A 22,297-nucleotide genomic window follows, 5' to 3' on the forward strand; every position below is an offset into this window, starting at 1 on the left:
CCACCACTTTTTGGGAGACACACTGTGTCCCATTTTACAAGAGCCCATTTGCGATTGTGACCTGTGCTACCCCAAAAAAAGGACCTTTGGAGATTCTTGATTTCTTTAAGAACCCATTTGGGAGCGGCTAGAATGGAGAAAAGATAAAGCAGCATGGAGTGAAGAACAACCTTTATAAGTACAAGACGGCTCGCCATATTTAGGGCTCTATGAGTCCAAGAGGATATGAAAGCCTCCAAATTTTCTAGGAGAATCTTCCTCGAGGAATGTTTCAGGGCTGAGACAGTCAGAGGAGCTCCTAAGTATTTGGAAGGAAGGACGGCAATAGAGAATCCAAGGATGCGGGCTATAGCTGCTTGGGTAGTCACAAGGGTATGGAAAAATAAAATCTGGGACTTGGATTTATTGATCGAAGCACCTGAGGCATCAGAGAAATCTGTCAATAAAGATTTGAGCTGGCGAGCTTCCTGGATGGAGGGATGACCAAAAAGCATATTGTCATCTACAAATTGCTGGTGAGTGAAGGCTGAAGAATTGTGAAGAGACAAGCCTCTGAGGATCTGAGATTGTTGAGCTGATTTAAAGCTTCGACCTAGCCCTTCTGCCATAATAACGAAAAGGAAAGGGGAGAGAGGGTCTCCCTGCCTGATTCCCCGAGAAGGATGAAAAGGAGAGGAGGGAATGCCATTGATCAGGACAGAAAAGAAGGAGGAGGATAAAAGACTCATAACCCATCTTACCCAAGGAGGAGCAAAACCAAAAGCAGTTAGAATTTTTTTAATGTACAACCAGCTTAAACTGTCAAAAGCCTTCAAAAGATCTATCTTAAGGAGCATACCTGGCTTCTTGGATTGCTTCAAGGAATGGATTATTTCATGAGTTAGGATAATTCCATCCGTAATCTGCCGACCTTCGACATACCCAGATTGCTCAGGTGAAATAATGAGAGGCAACAACAATTTGAGCCTGGAGGCGATGACTTTGGAGACTATCTTGTAAATTATATTGCACGGAGCAATAGATCTGTACTTGTCAGGAGTACTATGCTGATCCTCCTTGGGGACTAGGGCGATGAATGTGGCATTCAATCTAGGAAACATCCATCTCAAGGTTCTAGATTCCTCAACTACCTACCAAACTTCCACTTTTATTAATTCCCAGAAATTGTGGAAAAAATTGGAGGTGAATCCATTTGGGCTTGGGGCCTTCCCCACCTTTAGCTGACGTACTACCAATTCAACCTCCTGTAAGTCTACAAGCTTGAGAAGAAGATGGTTATGCTCCTCAGAAATAATTTTGGGAATATTTCGAGTAATTTTTTCTATGGCTAGCGATCGATCAACCTGAGGCTCTTGATGCACTTGCTTGAAATAGTTTAGCAGCTCAGCTTCAATTGCTTCATGTGTTTCCAACTTAGCCCCCTGCTCATTTTGAATGTGAGTTATGTTATTATTCATTCTGTGTTGGATGGTTGTATTATGAAAACAATTTGTGTTTTTTTTGCCATCCTTAAGCCATCTTATTCTCGATTTTTGCCTCCATAACGTTTCTTCCTGTTTATCCCTCTCTATGATTTGCGCCTCAAGAGCTTTTTCCTGTTCTGCCAGATCCTCATAACATCCTTCAATGATAATCCTCTGCTGCAGACTCTTCATGTCTTGATCGAGGGCTTGCTTAGCCTGGAAAATATTACCAAATGAAGTGTGGTTCCATTGTTTAATCTTGCTTTTGAGATGCTTGAGCTTCTGCTGAAATTGAAACATCTTGGAGCCATTAGGAGGAGAAAAATTGTTCCATTCTGAGTTGATTAAGTTGTTGAAATCTGGGTGTGACATCCAGAAAGCCTCGAATCGAAATGGTCTTCGGGTCGTGTTGCCAGGACGAGACCATTGAAGGGAAATTGGCCAGTGATCAGACCCCGAGTACGGCAGGATGGAAGCAGCAAAGTCTCCACCAATGTGAATAGCGTTGTCTGAAAGCAGAAATCTGTCCAGATGGGAGGCTATCTGATGCAACCCTGCTCTTTTGTTGCTCCAAGTAAAAAGACCATTGTTGAAAGGCAAGTCAATAAGCCAGTTTTTCTGAATAAATTCCTTTAGGGGTATCCCTTCCTGACTTCCCTTGTTCCTGCCTCCCCTCTTTTCTTCCAGCCTAGTAATCATGATGAAATCGCCTCCGAAAATCTAGAGAGGATGCAGCCTATCAGAGTTGATAGCTGTGAGGGTATTCAAGATTTCTGCTTTATACTAAGCTTCTTGGGGGAAATACACATTGGTTAAGAGCCCATGTATATTTGTCCTGATGATGTGAAAAGTTGCTTGGATGAAATTCTTATTTGCATGGATGTTGTTGAGCCTAATGGTTCGATTGTCCCATAAGATTGTGAGACCTCCAGATGCTCCATCAGAATCCACAGCAGCGCTGAGACCTCCTAGCCAAACTTTTGCTGTTGTTCTTTCTAAGACTCTTGAATTGCATTTGGTTTCTTGCAAGAAGAGGATTTGTAACTTTTTTTGCATAATCATGTTTTTGAGTAATCTACCTTTCCTTGGGTTGTTGAGCCCTCTGATATTCCATCATATTAACTTCATTGGGGATGATTAGGAGGGGAGTTAAAGTACTTTGTTAGCTTGGAGTACCCACCTGAATCCACCAACATTTCTCCTATTCTGATTGTACGCTGGAGGTCTGTTTTCCTTCCACACTATTTATTATCTTTTGTAATGACTTTTCCATCCCAGGGGCTACCAGTTTGAATTCCTAAAGACTTTTGTCTTTGTGCCCGTGAAAGGACCTCCTCCAAATTCTCCAGTTGTCGGTCTGGAATTTTGTCATGCCTGTTATAGATTCAAAATGTCTAGTTCCCCAATATCTATACTTTTGGGTTCCTCCTCCATGTGCTGAGATTCATTTAATTCTTCAGTTAGTTCTTCTGCTATTCTGGAATCAAATTGTAAATTGTTTACCTCCATGACTTGAGTATTCCATGCTGGTATCTTGAGCTTATCCGAGGATGAGGGATCGATGGGTAGAAGATCTTCTCAGGTCATTTCGGTATCTACAGTCTTCGGTTGATTGTTCTTCATTGCCTCCTTTCCTCGGGGAGCGGTAATTTCAGAGCTAGGATCACTTTGTCGAGCTAGAGCTTCAAAGCTGTTGCTTGTTGAAGGCTTGGAGGAACTGGGTTGGGGCATTTTGGAATTTGAAGTTGATTTCCTGTTGCTTCTTCTTTGGCTGGCTACTTTGGTGAATCCATCAACCTCAGGCTTATCTGGATTGGCGGGGGATGAGGGTTTTTGCATTGAAGGACAGTCCCTGAATAAGTGACCCAAGGAATGACATCTTCTGCATCTAATCGGCACATGTTCATAATCAATCAACTGAACCATTCAATATCTTCATGGAATAAACTTATCGCATCCGGAAGGGCCTTGTTGAGGTTCATGTAGACGCAGATACGTGCATAGGAGGTGTATCTTCAGATTTTTGTCTCCTCTACAACTTTTATAAATTCACCCAGAACGCTCCCAATTTCTTGTAGCGAAGTTTCATCCCAATACTCCACAGGAAGTGAGTACAGTCGGATCCAGACTTGAGCCCAACTAAGGTCCTCCTTATCAGGGTTGAAGCGCTCTACCCAACCTCTGAGAAACAGGCCAGCAACATTGAAGAAATAGGGTCCTCCATCCAGAACCCTGTTCCTGTCTTCCAGGCAGTTAAAAATGGCTGTGAAGAACCCTTTAGGCCCCAGCTGCAAGGTGATATGACCTTTTGGGCTCCATTTCATTGTGATCCATCCGCGCAGTGCTTTCTCAGTTGGCCAAAGTCCTATGAACTTGCCTATCAGAGCATGATCCCTCATATACTGTATCTGAGCATTGATTTTGTCACTGGGAAAAACGACTTTCAGACGTTCGATAGCCACGGGCTTGCATGTTGTAGAACTGATCTTGGGTTTCTCTTTATTGTCCTGGTTTGCCTTTTGTGAGTTCAGATCCGTTCTGTTCTCATCTTTATCCTCTAATTTGTCGTTTACAGTGTTTTTTCAGCGTCCAATGGGGGAGGCACAACACCCTCCCCCTGGGGGGGGAATCACGAAGTCCGTCATTGTAGCACAAGGATTGCATAGTCGTGCTGCCATCAGTGATTAGCAGGTCTGCAGCGCTCTAAAGGAACCTGTCGTTGCAGAAATCACCCAAACCCTAAAGTGCAGAGCCTTCTCGTCCTGTCTCTTGGGAGGACTAATACCAATATATATATATATATATATTATAGATATATATATATATATATATATATATATATATATATATATATATATATATATATATATATATATATATATATATATATATATATTATTATATTTATATTTATAATATTAATATTTATATTTATTATTAATTTTAAGTCAAACTCATCAAAAGTGGTCCCATATTAGATGTTGCCAATGCAAAAAGCCATTAATAGTGCAATTGAACGTTATGCCACAATTATTTACCACTTGTAGGAATTTGGACAACACATTTTCATATTGGATAAATCATCGGATATCTGACGAGAAAATAACTACCGTCGGTTAATTGATGATAGGATGGATTATAAAAGACTGTCTAATAATCGATGGGATAGAGAATTCCATCGAATATTCTACCATTGAAGAACTGACGTCATATATTCAATGGTATTTGGGATTTTAGAAAAAAAACAAAAAACAAAAAAAATCATTTAACTTTCGACAATTTTTCTGATTTTAGCCATTTTGTCATATTTTCCGTCGAAATTTCCGCCCAAATGTAGTAGTGAACTGACTCACACCTAAGCTATACACTTGTCATTATTTACAAAGGCCTAATTGGCCAAAACACCAACTCATCCAAATATCCTAATATCCCAATGATCCAAATTGTTTCTAGAATCAGGACACATGGCTCTACATCAAAATCCTCCAAATGCCTTATTTATGCACACTAAAAGTGAAGGAAAATGGAATTCTCTTCATAATTTATATGACCCTTTTGAGTTCAAAGAAAAATAGTATGCCTAGGGTTGATGCTCTTGCGTCAGTGGATGTTAATGATCATCATCATCGACATCATCATTGTATATTATTATAGGAAATTTACACCACTTTATAGTTGAGGGGATAAAAATAAATTATCAATTGAAATAATAATATAATTCATTTTTATTATTTATATTTTGTCCTAAAAGATAAGTTCATTGAGGCTTGCTTCATGAATAATAGATTAATGTGTGAGAATTATCTTATGAAATTATTTATTGACAATGACATTAGTAGTGTCCAATATCTATTATAAATTATTTTAACAATCATAATCCAATATGAATAAGAATAATAATAGTGTAGTATACATTGATTTTTTTCAAATACAAGAGGAAAGAGGGTAAATTGACTAAACTAGTTATTGCATGTGTTCAATATTTATTTTTAAATTGTTTGAATATATTATATTGAAAAGAACATAGAATTGATATTCCTCTAAAACTTAGATTGCTTACATTATTTCTACTATAATTAATATTTATTTTTCTATATTAAAATCAAGTTCATTAGGATTTAACCCATGACACATAAATTTATTTAATGACATATAAATATTGTGTTTGTTACTATTATTAATTATTTTAATGTTGATACTAAGTAACTACTTTGTCTATGTTTAGTATAACTTATTATACTACTATAATGTTGGCACGCCTTCAAAGTCTATAAGGCAAAATATTTTATAAGTCTACTTATGTCACTTTGATGATAGACCGGGTTACCCCAACTGTGAATAACCCAGGCTAACTCCTCACACACAACTCTATCTTTACCCAATTCAGCAATATTTCAGGAACCATTTAAAATATTCAGTCAAAATAAAAACATGAATTTACTTTTCCAAATGCCATGAGAGATCTTTCTCTCACCTTCCAATCTTCTTCCTCACCTAATCCAACTTCCATAGGGTTAAACTTATCCAAATGGTGCAATAGGTAGGCCAAAAGGACTTTTAAAGACCCAAACACACAACCCTAAAATTTCTGTTGTAGGCGCTGCAAAATAATTTCATAGCACAGTTAAAATCCTGTAGGCGTTGCGAAATGATTTCGTAGTGCCCCAAAAAAAATCGTCTTTTGAATTTCGGGAAGGTGAAAAGACTTGGCCTTGTTCTAATTGAATTCCCATGAAAAATAACTTGCTCCTTGACACAAGGGATAACTTACTTACCTTCTTTCACATCTATTTGCAAATTATTACAAATTTGCAAACTGAGAAGCAATCCAAAAAAGGTTTTGTTAACATTCAACAAAACATGGTTCTCTTTTTTTTGTGTCAGCGTTCTATTCGCTATAAATACCACACAATCACTACTATAGGACACAAAGGAAATTAATCCATGGGTTTGGAAATAATTGCGACAAAATAATAATGCATGACTAATGCACGCAATAGTTAAAGTCATAAGGCATTGATTCTTAATGTCAATCGATTCAATGGATTACAGGGCCTCAAATATACCAACAACACATAGCATCTACAACACATATACGACACTACCATATACCAACAGTAATAATGCACACCAATAGACTTGCAACATATATTCTAAACACGTCAACAACAACTACGACAACAATACTAAGTTGCATCTTCATACACACAGGGGTAAGTATGTTTAGCTCCAAACTACATTTGAAGAAGAAATCAACTTTCTCCTAAAGTATAAAACCACCACACTTCTCAAACACATTCAAATTCTTAATATAGATAAACTCAACAAGTGCATACCTCAATAATTCAAATCTTCATTAAGAATATAGACAGAGAAATAGACACAGTGGCATATAAACAAACTACTCAATAATCAAATTCAACTATACATTAAATTGGTTAGATATACAATGAAACCCATGCCTATTTCAACCTCTGGTTCTTCTCCTCATTCATGAGATCCTCCTCTCTTCTTCTCCGCTGCTCCAGAAACTTCTTCTCAAACACTCTTTTCTTTAAATATAGAGCTAACATGGGACAACCAAGAGTCACAAGATGAATTGTTTCCCCTTCCCCACAAAATAAGGGAAACCAAAACTACATTTACATTAGGAAATAATTCCTCCAACTTGTTCTAAGATCAAAACTCACTTCCTAATGTAAATATTTATAATTTCTTACAAAACATTTAAAAGTTTCTCCCAACATCACCATGTGACCATCCCATCACATTTGCAAGATTTTGGTCTAGTCTTCATCGAATTTAGTGCTCCATCAATGCAACTCCATCAGATTCCCAAGGCATGAAAATTTATGACCTCCTGGTCATATGCATCTGGCCTTCTCATAACAACTTCAACTTGTGAGCTGCAACATGCCTTTATAGTAAAAAGTCTCCACCTTGCTACACGATACCTCACCAAATTTTCTCTTAAGTCTGGGCTTTTGGCATCTTTCCAATTCTCTTCTCTGGACCCCTTTGAGCACTCTTTGCTCTAGGCTACTACAAATATCCTCACCTTCCTCTATTTTCACCCGCAAAGTGAAACTTAAAAATATTACTAGATCTTTAATCAACTTGTACCTTCTTCTATTGCTTCTGTTGCAAAATATGACCTTCACTTGTTCACGAACTGTTCAAAATTGTCAATACATTGCTCAAAATTTCCTCAAAATCATAGGTTATCTCTCCATACAACCAACTATACCTTCCTGCTTTCCTTTTGTCAATTTCATCTTCTAATTCAGTCCTTGGCTGAAAATTGTTGTCTTTAGGTTGCTGCATATCTTCTCTTGTCACAAAATTTAAACAATATTCATTTAATTCTGGTTTATTTCTTTCCTTACAACCTACTCTTTGTAGCTTGCAGTTTCATATTCATTTTCATTCAAGACAATCTTCTCCTTTTCCAATTCTGATTTACTTCTTCTATCTCAACTTCCTTTGCAAGGAATGCCATCTCACCTTCTTCTCGCTCATAACTCTGGTCATCTTAACTTTCCTGTAGCAATTGTTTCACATAATTGAATTATGCTCTTAACTCAACAATCTCCTTCTCAAATTCTTCATTACCCATTCCTTTGAGTCCTACTGCTTTGGCACTTTTCTTCTTCCGCTTCGGACTTTCCTTTGAACCCCTGCTATGATTTGTAACAATCATCTTCATCTCTTCTTCTTGTGAACTCTCCAAGTCTACTAGTGGGCTGCAACAAACACTTCTTTTATCTCTAACAACTCTTCCACTTGTCACCCTTACCAAGTCATACTCCTAATATCTTCTCTTCTCTAGGTTCTTTGTAGTAGAACCTCTTCTTGAGCACTCTTGCTCCTTAGATTTCAAATTTGTTGTCTATTGCATCTTCAATTTGTCACTCTTCTTAGTTTTCAACAAATTTATTTTGATATTGGGTTCTGTCACCATTTCTTCATCTAAGAGATTTTCCTGCTCCTTCTCCTTTGACATAGCTTACTTGCTATGGTAGTTGCTACCAATTTAGTCTTGCAAACATGATTCTTTTAATGACCAAGTTAGCATAAACATCACATTCAATTTTATAAGATATATAACAAGATCTCATCTTCCACAATCTTTCTTGGATCTACTTGTTGAACCAATTCCTTTCCAACCAATACACTTATTTTTCCTCAAGAGCATATCAACTCTTCACTTCCCTGCAATCATCTCACTTACTTCCTAAGAATTCAACTTGTCCCCCTCTTGTTGTAAGGTTCTTCTTCTCTTCAACCTCTTTTCACTATCAAGTTGTCTTCAAACCTAGAAATTCCATATGTACATGGATCAAATCTTCTTGACATGTGAGCATCTCCATTATCACTTCATTTCACTTTCAACTGTATTGTAACTCTAAAATCCAATCTCTGTTATTTTGATTGCATCACCAAAGAATGTTTAGGCTCTAATATTCTCCAAAGAACATAGATGAGCTCTGACACCACTTGATGATAGACCGGGTTACCCTAACTACCAATAAACCAAGATAAATCCACACACACAACTCTGTCTTTAACCAATTCAATAGTATTTTTGGAACCATTAAAAATATGTAGTCAAAATAAAATATGAATTTAATTTTCCAAATTCCATGAGAGATCTTTCTCTCTCCTTCCTATCTTCTTTTTCACCTCATCCAACTTCCATAGGGTTAAAATTATCCAAATGGTGCAATGGGAAGGCCAAACAAACTTTTAAAGACCCAAGCACGTATCCCTGAAATTTCTGCTATATGCGCTACAAAATAATTTCATAGTGAAGTTAAAATCCTGTAGGCATTGCGAAATGATTTCGTAGCGCCCCAAAAAACTATATTTTTCTAATCGACTTCCCACAACCTTAACTTGATCCTTGACACAAGGAATGATTTCACTTACCTTATTTCACCTACCTTATTTCACCTCTATTTGCAAATTATTACAAATTTTCCAACCTAGAAACAGTGCAAAAAAGGATTTGACAAAATTCAACAAAATATGGTGCTTTGTTTTCTATTTCAGTGTTCTTTTCACTGTAAATACGGCACAGTCACTACTCCAAGACATAGAGGACATTCCTCCATGGGTTTGGAAACAAATACAACAAAATACCAATGCATGAATAACACACACAACAATTAAAGTCATAAGGCATCAACTCTTAATATCAATCGATTCAACGGATTACAAGGCCTCAAAATTGTATGCCAACAACACAACATCTACACCACATATATGAAACTACCATATACCAAAAGTAATAACGCACATCAATAGACAAACAAAATATATTCTAAACACATCAACAATAACTACGATAACAATATGAAGTTGCAGCTTCATACACATAGGGGTAAGTATGTTCAGCTCCAAATTATATTTGAACAAGAAATCAACTTGCTCCTAATGCATATAGCCACCACACTAATCAAAACATTTAAATTATTAATATATATCGACTCAACAAGTGCAGACCTCAATAAATCAAATCTTTATTAACAATATACATAAAAAGAGAAAAACACAGATGCATATAAACAAACTGCTCATTAATCAAATTCAACTATACATTAAACTGGATAGATATACAATGCAACCCATGCCTCTTTTGACCTCTGTCTCTTCTCCTCGTTCAAGAGACCCTCCTCTCTTCTTCTCCATTGCTCCACACACTTCTTCTCAAACACTCTTTTCTTTAAAAATAAAGCTAACATGGGACACCAAAGAGTTAAAAGATGAATCGTTTCCCCTTCCCCACAAAATACGAGAAACTAAAACTCCATTTACGTTAGGAAATAATGCCTCCAACATATTCTAAAAACAAAAATCACTTCCTAATGTAAATATTTACAATTTATTACATAACATTTAAAAGTTTGTCCCAACATCACCATGTGACCATCCCATCGCATTGGAAAGATTTTAGTCCACTATTTATCGAATTTAGTGCTCCATCTATGCACCTTCATCACATTTGATGATCAAAACTAATTTTTTCTATGAATTAGAATGCAACATAGTAGTACTATTTGATTTATATCAAATATCATAAGAAATATTAAGAAAATATCGCTTCAAAATTTATTTCAATTGTCAAGCATTTATTCATTAAGTTTTTAAATGGTTTATATTGAAATTAGCTACTCCAATATTTTTTTAATAGACAAAGTCTAAAAGATACTGTTTTTAAGTGCATTATTGAATTTGACTATGAAAATTTGATATAGGAAAACCCTTGTACACATGAAGGTAACCATATCCTAGGGAATATTTATGGCATTGTCATGATAGTGAGGTTCCAAATCTAATTTTTGGCTAAATCTCAAAAGGTTCCAATGCATCCCCTAGTGTATGCTCAAATCCTGATGGATGTGGTAGAGGAGCATCATGTTTTAACACCTTCTCAATTCTAACCACTATGCATCCTTTCTTTACCATATTTCCATGCACCTTATGCCCAAGCTCTGTATTGAATATGGAGCCCTCACCCACTTTCACTCCATCTTGCAGAGATCCACCTTGTCTCCAATATAAAATGTAGAAGAATGAATTTCACTTGTAAACTAAAGTAAATAAGCTTAGTATTTGATCAAACAAAACTATTAGTATACTATCAATAACACTTAACACATGCTTCAATATTTTGATTTACTTGTGTTGAGCCTCAAATCCATGACCTTCCATTGATGAATGTCCCCTTCATCAACATCCTCCAGAATCAAATGTGGTTGAGTGACATCAATTATCAAAATTGTAACATAATCTACATTAACACTTTCTTGAGCATAATAAGTTCCAAACTTTGTAGATTCAACCCTTCAAATCCCAGTAACTTGACCATTAACTAGGAGGTCAACGTAATCCCCTTTTGTCAAAATCATGTTTTCCATTGGAACTCATACCAATTTTGTAACAATTTAATTGTAATTTGTAATTAGGGTTAAACCATGTAAAGTGTGATTTTTTTTATTTTAGCCAAAATACAACTTTCAAAAAAGTAATATGGATGAAAAAATTTAGAATATTATGGTAGGAAATTTGTATTTATCGAAACATTGTTCCCCAAATTAGTATTACAGAATGATAAATTTTAGCTCATATAAAACCACCAAGTTCATGTTTAACTTTGGAAATGGAACTTGTATTATTAATGTATGTGTACAAATAATGCTCATAAGAAATTTGTAGAAGTTGGAGAACCATAACATGGTCCTTTTGAAAATAAAATAATACTATTTAGAATTGATGCTACATAAGATTTTTAGAAGCCCTAAGTGAAGCATATTTTTTTTTGTATATCTCACTTAGTGAGTATGTTTGTTGTTTAAACTTAATATTTAGAAGTCATTTTAGAGGTTTTCTTCCAAATAAAATTTATAGTACTATAAATACTAGATAATTCTCATTTATCTTCTCAAAGTAATTTCAAAAATGTAGTTCCAATGTTAGGACTCACTACCTTACATATATGAGGACATACTATTTAGGATCGATACACACAGATGTTAAATTATGTCATCGAAAAGTGTAGATTTAAGTTTTGTTAGATAGTAGTGTTGATGAAGAAAAGTGTGACCTTATGCATCTAGAAATTAGTGAAATTGTTTTTTTTTTTTCTTTCTAGGGGAAAACAAATCATCATTTTCTATTACTAGAAAAAAGGAGTACAAATTCAAGAAGAGTTCGCATATAAAATACATCCCAGAGAAAAACGTTCCAAATATTGATCACCTAATTAGGGAAGAAATATATAATCAAACTGAAATATACATCATGCATAGCATTATCCAAATAACGTGGGGGAAAATTCCCAATCAGATAGAGACCATTTATATCCAAAGCGACAACAAAACATGCATTTACAAATAAAACTAAAACAAAATACAACATTAATCTCTCCCTATATAGTGTCCAATAGGCACAAATTTTAGTGGGCACAGACCATGCATTTACAAACAAAACTAAAACAAAATACAACAATGCTTGTGATTGTGCTAGAAACAAATCAAGCAGGTGCTAGATTTGTTTTAACCTCCAGTGCTTGTGTTTGTGTGCTAGAAACAAATCTAGTGCATGCTATATTTATTTACCCTACAAATCTTGTTTGTGCTTTTGGTTTACCTTGCAATTCTTTTGTTTGTATTTTTCCTTACACTAGATTTGTTTTACCTTACAATTCCTATGTTTGTGTAAAAAACAAAGTTAGCATGCACTAGATTTATTTACCATGCAATGTTTTTGTTTGTGTTAGAAATAAATGTAATTTGTGCTAGAATTATTTACCATCCAATGCTTATAATTGTGCTAGAAAAAAATATAGCATGCACTAGGTTTGTTTTAGTTTATGATGCTTGCTTTTGTGCTAGAAACAAATATAGCATGCACTATATTTTTTTTAACTGTCCAATGCTTATAATTGTGCTAGAAACAAATATATCGTGCATTAGATATGTTTTACTTTGTGATGCTTTTTTTTGCTAGAAACAAATCTAATGCACACTAGATTTGTTTACCTTGTGATAGTGGAACCCCCCTCCCTCTTCGCATGCCAAATGGGACCATACCACCGCATACCATGGACTTGGTTGGGCCACTAATAGTCGTTCAATGAGAGGGGTGGAACTGGGAGGAGGAACCTTGATAGTGGGACAAGCCCCTCACTGTATGCCAAATGGGATAATACCCCCCACAAACCATTGATTTGGTTAGGCAGATAGTAGTCATTCGATAGGAGGGGCAGAACCAAGAGGAAAAATCTCTATGATGCCCCTCGACTGACATCATAAGCCCGCCCCCCCACTATTCAAATCCTACCATCCACTTATTCACTGAAATGGGGCCATCAATCTCGGCGTATAAAACTAATTTCATTTCTATTTTTTCATTGGATGAGAATGTACGGGGGTGACAATGCACGTCTACATGTCATATATTTGCATTTACGACACTAGGTTTCTGAGGATATTGAAGGGGATATAATAATTCACATTGTTTTTACATTTACCACGTCATATAGGGAGCTACCTCTTAGAGATTTTTCCCGGAGTCCCATTTCAATTCTTCCAAGATTCAAGTTCTGATGTAATGTGGATGCTTAACCATCAAGTCTTGACTATAAGATAAATCAATGGAATATATATATATATATATATATATATATATATATATATATATATATAGATATATATATATCTAGATATATATAACCAATTTTATAATTATAAATATTGTTATAATTTTGGGATCCCTGAATTGTCCTCATTTTGACACCCTTTTTTCCCTTTCTTTTCACCTATTCAAAATGTGTTTTTGTTATATTTATAGTGTATAAGGTCATCTAGGTCATCCTCAAGTATAATATAAGGTATCATTCATTCATAACTCATAATCTATTATTTCTTTTTGAAATTTATTAAAATATTGTTATGGCTACCGAAATGTAAAAATTTCATAGTTAATTAGAATTTATGCAGCTAAGTCCATGGCTAGGCAGGTTATCGAGACTTTGAAGATGAACAAAAGACATCGATAGACTGCAAATGTTAGAAGCATGGATATCCACCTATCATGCTTAATTGGAAGATCACAAAGCTTGAGAATCTGGTTGGTCAAAGTGAATGTCAAATCTGGCCTATTCTCAAGTAGGGTTACAAGGAAAATAGTTTCATCACCAGGCGAGCATGGAATCAAGCGATCGAGATTCGATACTTGAAGAAAACGATGTGGAGATTTAGAACCATCATGATTTTATCTTCTCATAGATAATCATGATGAATAGAAACTTTAAATCATGAAAGATATACTTTTATTTTAATTAGGAGACCTAAGTGTCGATTGAGGAATTTGCCTCTCAACATTATTTTCTTATGAATGTGTTAAAATAGTATAAATTGCTTCAACGCAAAGCAAAGACAACAAAGTTTTTAACTCTATAATTGTTGCGACTCTTTGAGACTTGATTCCCAATTAATGAAATACTTTGTTCCTGCACATATGCGTTGGAGATTTAACTTGTTGGTTTGAGTTTTCACACATCACACTCACCAGGAAGGCCCCTTGACGAGTAATGAGATAGTATAGTGTTGTTTTATTTTGTTTCTTAGAAGTTTTTTCAATTTGATCTTTATTAATTAAATGTGGAATACTTTACATTTCATATTGATACTTTCTTTCTCTTACATTTGTTAATGTTTATTTGCAACAGGTTGAACGCTAAACATTAAGAAAAAAATGCCAAAAACATTTTATTTTATTAGCTTGCACACCTGAAATTGTCACTTAGTCTCATATTTATTGTTTATGTCTGGATTGACTCTCATTAATACTACACACATTAGTAATTTTTCAAGATTTTACATTACTTCTTCCCAATCAATCTCATTCTTGCTTTAATAATTTATTTTCTTATGCACTTATAACATAGTGGTTATTTCAATTTGATTAGAACAGAGGTAGAGTAGATCTATTTCATTTCATTTTTATTAGAATAGAGTTAATTTAATGGTTTGATAGTACAGACTTACAATTATGAAAAATAACATAGACTTTCATTTTTTCTCATTAGTATAATCTTTCAATTATGCTCAATTAGAATATACTTTTAAATTTAGTATGATAGAATAGACACTTCAATTCTTAGGTTAATATGATTTGATTTCTTGAATCCTATTTTAAGTCAACTTTGAAATTAATATTACAAAGAAAACATGTGAGTAACTTGATAAGAGTTAGTATTGAACTTTGCACTTTTCTCTTGTATTTAAATCCTTAGTCAAAAGTAAATCTCCTAGCATATATAGTGCACATACACTTCACAAGGATACAAACCCCAAGTTTTATAATTTAATTATGTAATCTAACCAAAAATTAAATTGCCCAACATTTTTGGCATTGTTGGGAAGTTTATATAGGACTTTACTTCTGGTTTCAACTTTCATATCATACTCGCTGCATTCATTTTCTATATGCATAATTAAAATCATATTAGAATCATGTAGGCATCATGTATAGGGAACATGACTCTAGGGGTATATTTGTAAGTAGAGGTAGAGGACATAGTTCAATACCAACATCACCAACCCCCGTTTCTAGACCACGTAGTGCCACACCATCCATTGACACTCACATTCCATCCATCGTAGGTGGACATAGGCTCCCTAAAGTGCATACATCTGAAATTCATCCTAGGGATGCACCAACCTCATCCATAGAAGTTGTAGTTGAAAAACCTACATCGCCTACTAAAGCAGTCATATTTATTTCTTCAGTAGGTGAAAAACCCTTGGGATAAGAGATATAAATACCTAGTGAAGAGGAAGAAGTGGAAGAAGAAATGCTTTATGAAATACCATTAGTAGAAGAACCACAGGAAGAAGAAGTAGACAACCCTATTGTTGAACCTTATATTAGCTCTAAGGAATCTAAAACAGAAGGAGAGGGAGAAGGAGAAGTATACAATGGAGAGGAAAGACCAAGGATCGGTAGAGGAAGAGGTAGAGGAGGTTGAGGCGGAAGAGGAGATGATAGAGATTTTCATGAATAGGACCCTTTTGGATTCCCCATCTTAGATACTAGCACCACTACTACAATGAAAAATATCTCACCATCTGTCCTTCCTAATTTCCACGGGTTAAGAATTGAGGATCCAAAAAAAATTCTTTTTGACTTTGAGGTATTATGTATAGTATATCATTATTGTTTTGGGAAGTTTTACTGTCTACGGATAAACGCTTAAACCCCTAGACTAGTAGCTAAGTCTAGAACAACAGTTCAAAGCATTCTCTACATTTTCTATAACCAATAGATTAAATAAGACAGCAAAGAAGCCTACATGTAGCTTTCGCTTACTCCTTATCTCCCTTAATCAATTATGTCACTCCTTTCCATACTTAATCCGCTTTAAAAGTACCTGCACACAAACAGAAGACAAAAACCGATCAAAGCATATGATAATGATCTATTGATTAAACATAGAATGGAATCAAGTTCATAATACACATATGAAGCATCAATGAACAATACAAACATATGGAAAAATATTTTAACACTTTATTAGTAAAATGAAGAGTTACAACCCAATTTGCTTGATTCAGTGTCACTCCTCTAGTTCAATCCTATCCTCTCCTCATAATAAGCAAGACATTTTGACATCATTACAATACTTGAAACCAACTCAAGTCTCATACTAACAGCATATCCCTATAATTTAATGATTTCTAGCGCCTGATCACTTAGACGAGTGGTCTTTTTATAGGTGAATGAAGGAAGTTATGCCATAAGTGGTGATAATGAATGCCCTCCCAAAATTAGGATTTAGTTCCATGGAGGAAGGGATAAAGGGATTGATGTTCCTTAAATCCTCCCTCATCCAATTTCGAGCCCAAAGGAGTAGATAAACTTGGGAAGCTTCTAGATGCATCCAATGGATAAGAATATTCCAAAACCCCAATTAAATTTCGCTCAAATTCACCTAGTGCAGGCCAAAGAGGGCTCAAGTGTGCTGCAATGCACCCTAGCAGTGTACTTGACTGCACTGCAGTGCACCCTGATAAAGGCCTGCCTGCGATGATCTTCTTAGAGGTAGTGTTTGGATGATTTTAGTCATGGAAACTCTTGGGAAGGAGGCATTATGATGGTTGACTTCATTTAGGGCATGTAACAACTGAATTAGGGTTTTATGGGCCTTAATAGTACTGATCTGTAAGTTGGGGTTGATGTGCCCAAATGGATCTATAACAATTATCCACTCGATACTTAAAAATTTAAATTATTCCCTGCTACTATAAAATATGGGGCCCTTCTAGGAAAACATTATATTAGAAAATGGGATGATTTGAAAAGAATATTCGTAGAAAAATATAAATATTATTTCATACACCGTGACCTAAAGGATGAAGTCTTTAAGATGATTCAATAAGAGGATTAAAACCTTGAAGATTTAGTGGAAAGATTTACCATCAATATGAAAAGGGCTAAATTGTATAATTCAGATGAGGACACATTAAAGACTCTCTTGCTAACCATAAGGGATGAATGGATTTATCTTCTCAATTTAATGGACAAGGGGGATGTCTCTCAATTTTCATTTGAAGAAATTTATTAATTGTGCAAACACATTGCAAGAGGAAAGGAAAAATATGGTAAGAACCCAAGAGATCCAGTCATGTCAAGGGTAGGTAAGTTTGCATCTAGAACAATAAGTAGAGTAGAATTAGGAAAATTTCTTGAAAAATTGAAAAATGATATCCTTGGAAATATTAGTGAATAACTAGATACTTTAATGATACAAAACAAGCAAAAATTTGGGAATGTTGCATTATCTATTTTTTTTCCCAGATGTAGGAAAAGTCATGCTTTATGAGAATGTCCTCATGATTAGTTTATGACAAGCACATAGCAACCCTATGTGCCTGCGCTTTACATCCTTAGTAGTCGTATTGTAAAATCCACAAGTACATGATATTAATATTGAAAAATAACCAAAATAGGTCAATGGGGCCCAAAAAGTACATCAATCAGTGGAGAAAACAAGTGGTGGATTTGATTCGGTGGTTATTATTTGGCGTAGATATCGTGATTTTTTAAGAATTATATGAGTAGAAGGTTGTCATGTTAAGCAGTCTTTTTCATCTTCTTCCTCTAAGATGACAAAGGAAGCAAAATAGACAATTGTTTTGACCACTGGAGAAAACAATTGATCCATGTGAAAAGTCAGTTAATTCTACCAGTGGGACTTTTTTAGTGCTTTGGAAATGCATTACTTACTCTTCTGTTGAAATATGTGTTATATGTGCAAAAAATCATAATACAAAGGAGTGCCCTTCAATACCCAGACTTAAAGCTATTTTCCAAGAAGAATCTAGAAAAAGTCAAGATGAATCACTTTGTTATGTTTCCCCCAAAATACCTCCGCAGCCTCAAAAAACAGGTATGGCACAAGACCCCAATGCACAATATCAATCATATGCACAACCAAAAAGAAATTGGAATACACCTATGCCTTGGAAAACTTGGCCACCTCAACCACAAAACTCATCTTGGTCACAAGGTTGGAAAATTTCTTATGGTAGGAATCCTCAGTATCCTCAATTTCAACAACCATACCCTCTATACCAACCCTAGTATTACCCTGCTCAACCTTCACAACCCACTTAACTACAATTCCAACATCAATTTACTACAAGTTGACCAGCTCCCTTTCCATCCACTCCATTTCCTTAAAAATATACTCAACTACCTTCTCAACCACTCCCAAATCCAAATAAAAAAAACCCCTCAACAACCCATCTATAATGTTAAGGGTAAAAATTTTCAATATTGTATAGTAACTCCTCCAGTTCTAAATGATGTCCAACTTAGATTTGGTCGAGCCTTGCAAAAGAAATCAACACTAGTTGTCATCCAAGAATATAAGGAGGATAAAATTACTCAAAAAGAGGCATCTCTTGATCAAGAAAAAGATCTTCCAAAGGAATATGTTCCTACACAATTAGGTGACAACCAAATAAAATCAACTCCTACAATTCCTCTAGTAGAACAACCTTATGTTTCCTTACAAAGTTCTCCTTTTCCTTAAAAGGCTTCAAATTGATAAGGGAGTAGAAAGGAAAATTGTTTTACGTGACTACAATATGCTATATGAATTGAAAATAATTTGTATCAAAATTCCTTTACTTCAAGATATAAAGGAAATACCCATCTTTGAAAAAACAATAAAGGACTTATGCATTAAAAAACCATGAAAAAATATAAAAGACATTAAAAGATTCAATTGGTAAGAAATATTGCAGATATTATGATGGGGAAACCAATAGTTCAAAAATATTTAGATCCAGGTAGCCCTATTGTAAAAATTCACATCAATGGTATTGAAATTCCAAACACTTTGATTGATTTAGGAGTAGCCATTAATATCATGAGAAAAAATACTATGGATCAATTGAAGCTCCCTAATCTTTAATATACCCCAACTTTATTGAAATTAGCAGATAGATCTGTTATTAAGCTTTATGATATATTAGAAGATGTATCAGTATCTCTAGATTAACGGGAATATCCTGTTAAATTTATGATTTTAACTCCCAAGAATAATAGAGGAGGGCATACATTAATGCTTGGTAGACCTTGGATAACTACAACTTATGCATTTATAGGTTATAGATATGGGGATATGTATATTTCTAATGGAAGTTTCACTAAGAATTCACATTACATCCTCCTGGAAAAAAAATAACTAAAATGGAAAATGACGATGGATTGATGATGATGATGATAATGAAGACTTTGAGGATATTCAACCTATATTTACTCTTTCACAAATTAATGAAGAAGATAAATTGATGAATTTGATGAATAATAATGACTCTTCTTCATATTGTGAACTAGATCAAAGTTTTCAAGAGCAATGTAACCTTAATATTTTTCATCTCAACAATCTAAAGTAGCTTTACATTATGTGGAAAAGTTTGGAAATTCTTTAGTATAATTTTTTCCAGGAGTTACAGATCATTTTGTCACCATGACATTTGACTTCACAGACCTGTGATGAGCCTCATCATTGGGTAATTATACGGGCCTTAATTCACCACCTAGCTTATTTAAACCAACTATTTTCATAACTTATTGCATACTTTTGATTATATTTTATTTATGAGATGAGTTAGAGTTGGATATTTTTCTTTATGGTCTAATGTGCATTTAATGCAGGATTAAAGGAGAAAGCAAGGAATTCTGGCAAAAACCAAGGTCAAAACTCAAATGGGACAAGGGAGAGGGATTATAGGAGGTAATTCCTCCTCATTTACTACCCCTCCATTCAAATATTCCTCCATAAGCTCGGAGTGCAAACAACCAAATCATGAGGACTAGAAGGTAGTCGAGCAAGTGAAAGACAAAGCAACAGTTTATCTCGGGTTTGGGAGCTGAGCCTCCCTAATTTTAAGAAAGTTGTTGGAGACTTCAAGCGTATAAGTAGAGAAGCCTAGGACCTCAATAGGATTTGGATTTTGATTGTAAAACTCTACTCTATTTTTGAGCTACAAGACTTGTGACAGTTATTTTGATGTAATATGTTGTTTTGGTAATAAGAATGAGTTTTGTTTTGAGCCAACATTGAGTTAACTCAGAGGGATGAAGCTCTTGGGTTAGGGCCCAACCCTAGCAGCCAGGTCTCCTCTTTATTGTACATGTATGCTTAGTGTAGATTCATAGCTTAGTTGTTAGTTTGCTTATTAGATGCTTCTCCATTACAAGTAGTGTAGATTAGATTGATTGTGTGATAGTTTGCTTCCATTTGTGCCTTCTTTCGATAACAAGTTAGCAAGGAGACAAAGGATCACCACAAGGTTTTCAGCAAGAGTTTCGGCCTCACTTCCTCCCTCTAGGACCATGACTTGGGGAAGGGACCCTTCAACAACCCCAAAATCACAGATTTCTGGTTCTTTTATGAGCTTTGGAGTTTGTTGTCTTTAATTCAGTATTTGGTTAATATTGCAAAGCAGATTTCATTATCATCTTTTTCCATCTCCATTTCTGCAATAAGATCTCACTCATGTTTTCATTCCCTTCAACAACTTTCTTCATGCATAATATAGGCAATTGATTCATGCTTTTCTAGTTTATGGACATGTATCTTGTTGCATAGTTTTGGGAAGATACACATGTTTTAAGTAGAGAAGGTGCTTCAGGAGGAGACCAAGACTTCATAACCAGCAGCCACCTTCCACTTCATCCACCTTACCCATCCCTTGTTTCACCATCACACTCACTAGTTTTTCATCATTTTTCATTGAAATTCTCCTAAACACATTGAGCGAATCTAGCCATCTCTTATCTTGGATATTGACTCTTGAGTGCTTCTAGACCTTCTAACACTCCATTACACCCATCACACACCTTTCCTAAGCTTCCCAACACCTCCAACACCTCACAATTAACTCTCAGTTATATCTTATAGGTTTCCTGTAATTTCTACAGGTGTTGGGTTGTGTTATATTCTTTCCACGACTAGCCCACGTAGTTAATCGGGGGGTTAGAAGGGGGGTGGAGCCCCCCTTTCGTTGTGTCGATTGCATAGCGGGGGGGTCACACGGGGTTTGAGGGGTGCAAGTAACCCCCCTCTATGGGGTTCGAGGCAACACCTCGGAAAATTTTGGTTTTGGACCCTATGTTAGGTTGGGCGGACCTACCTATGGTTTTGTGCATGATTTTCGCACATGGTTTTGGACGTGATGGTTTTTGGTCCATGGTATTGGATGCTTCGGCATGTATAAATATGTATTGTAACATTGAAAGGAACATAATGAAAAATCAAGTTGGTAGTCCTGGTTTTGGGATCCAGGGGAAAATCTCTGTGTATATGTGTTTTATGTGTTATGCTCTCGCATTGTTTATTTTCTGTGTTTTAGAATTCATATGCAGGTAATTTCTGTACAGGGTTAAAACCTACATTTGGTATCAGAGCTATTTTGGCTTCAAGGGGATGCCTTTGTTGCTAAGGGGTTTCGCTTGGGCTTGTGGTAGACCCTGTTCAGTGGGAGATCTACGAGATCGATTCTGGTGGTGAAAGAAGATGGCAAGCAGCGGAAAGATAAAGATTGAGAAATTTAATGGTCAGAGTTTTGAGTTGTGGAAACTCAAGATGGAGGATCTGTTGGTGGATAAAGGTTAGTGGATCGCGGTAGATCCAGGTACTAAACCAACGGAAGTGTCTGATGAAGAATGGAAGAAGTTGGATCGGAAGGCAAAGAGCACAATACAATTTTGTGTCTCAGATTCAGTATTGCTGAATGTATCAGCAGAAGCTA

General features: G+C 35.4%; 2 protein-coding genes across 2 annotated transcripts; both read right to left on the reverse strand.

Moving 5' to 3' along the window:
- Positions 1–1,130: 1,130 nt before the first annotated feature.
- On the reverse strand, positions 1,131–2,162 carry LOC149230000 (uncharacterized). The gene has a single exon (XM_089381171.1). It carries the CDS (start codon positions 2,160–2,162, stop codon positions 1,131–1,133), a length of 1,032 nt encoding a protein of 343 aa, XP_089237297.1.
- Positions 2,163–3,478: 1,316 nt separating this feature from the next.
- On the reverse strand, positions 3,479–3,862 carry LOC149230001 (uncharacterized). Its single transcript, XM_089381172.1, has one exon. It carries the CDS (start codon positions 3,860–3,862, stop codon positions 3,479–3,481), a length of 384 nt encoding a protein of 127 aa, XP_089237298.1.
- Positions 3,863–22,297: the final 18,435 nt, after the last annotated feature.

The sequence above is a fragment of the Pinus tabuliformis genome, chromosome J (assembly GCF_031772625.1).
Source record: "Pinus tabuliformis cultivar Carrire ecotype Pingquan chromosome J, CPIR1, whole genome shotgun sequence".
Classification (NCBI taxonomy): domain Eukaryota; kingdom Viridiplantae; phylum Streptophyta; class Pinopsida; order Pinales; family Pinaceae; genus Pinus; species Pinus tabuliformis.

What these genes read in the sequence shown, in the direction of transcription:
- LOC149230001 (XM_089381172.1), bottom strand. Translation starts at nt 3,862, where the DNA reads ATGAGGGATCATGCTCTGATAGGCAAGTTCATAGGACTTTGGCCAACT.
- LOC149230000 (XM_089381171.1), bottom strand. Translation starts at nt 2,162, where the DNA reads ATGATTACTAGGCTGGAAGAAAAGAGGGGAGGCAGGAACAAGGGAAGT.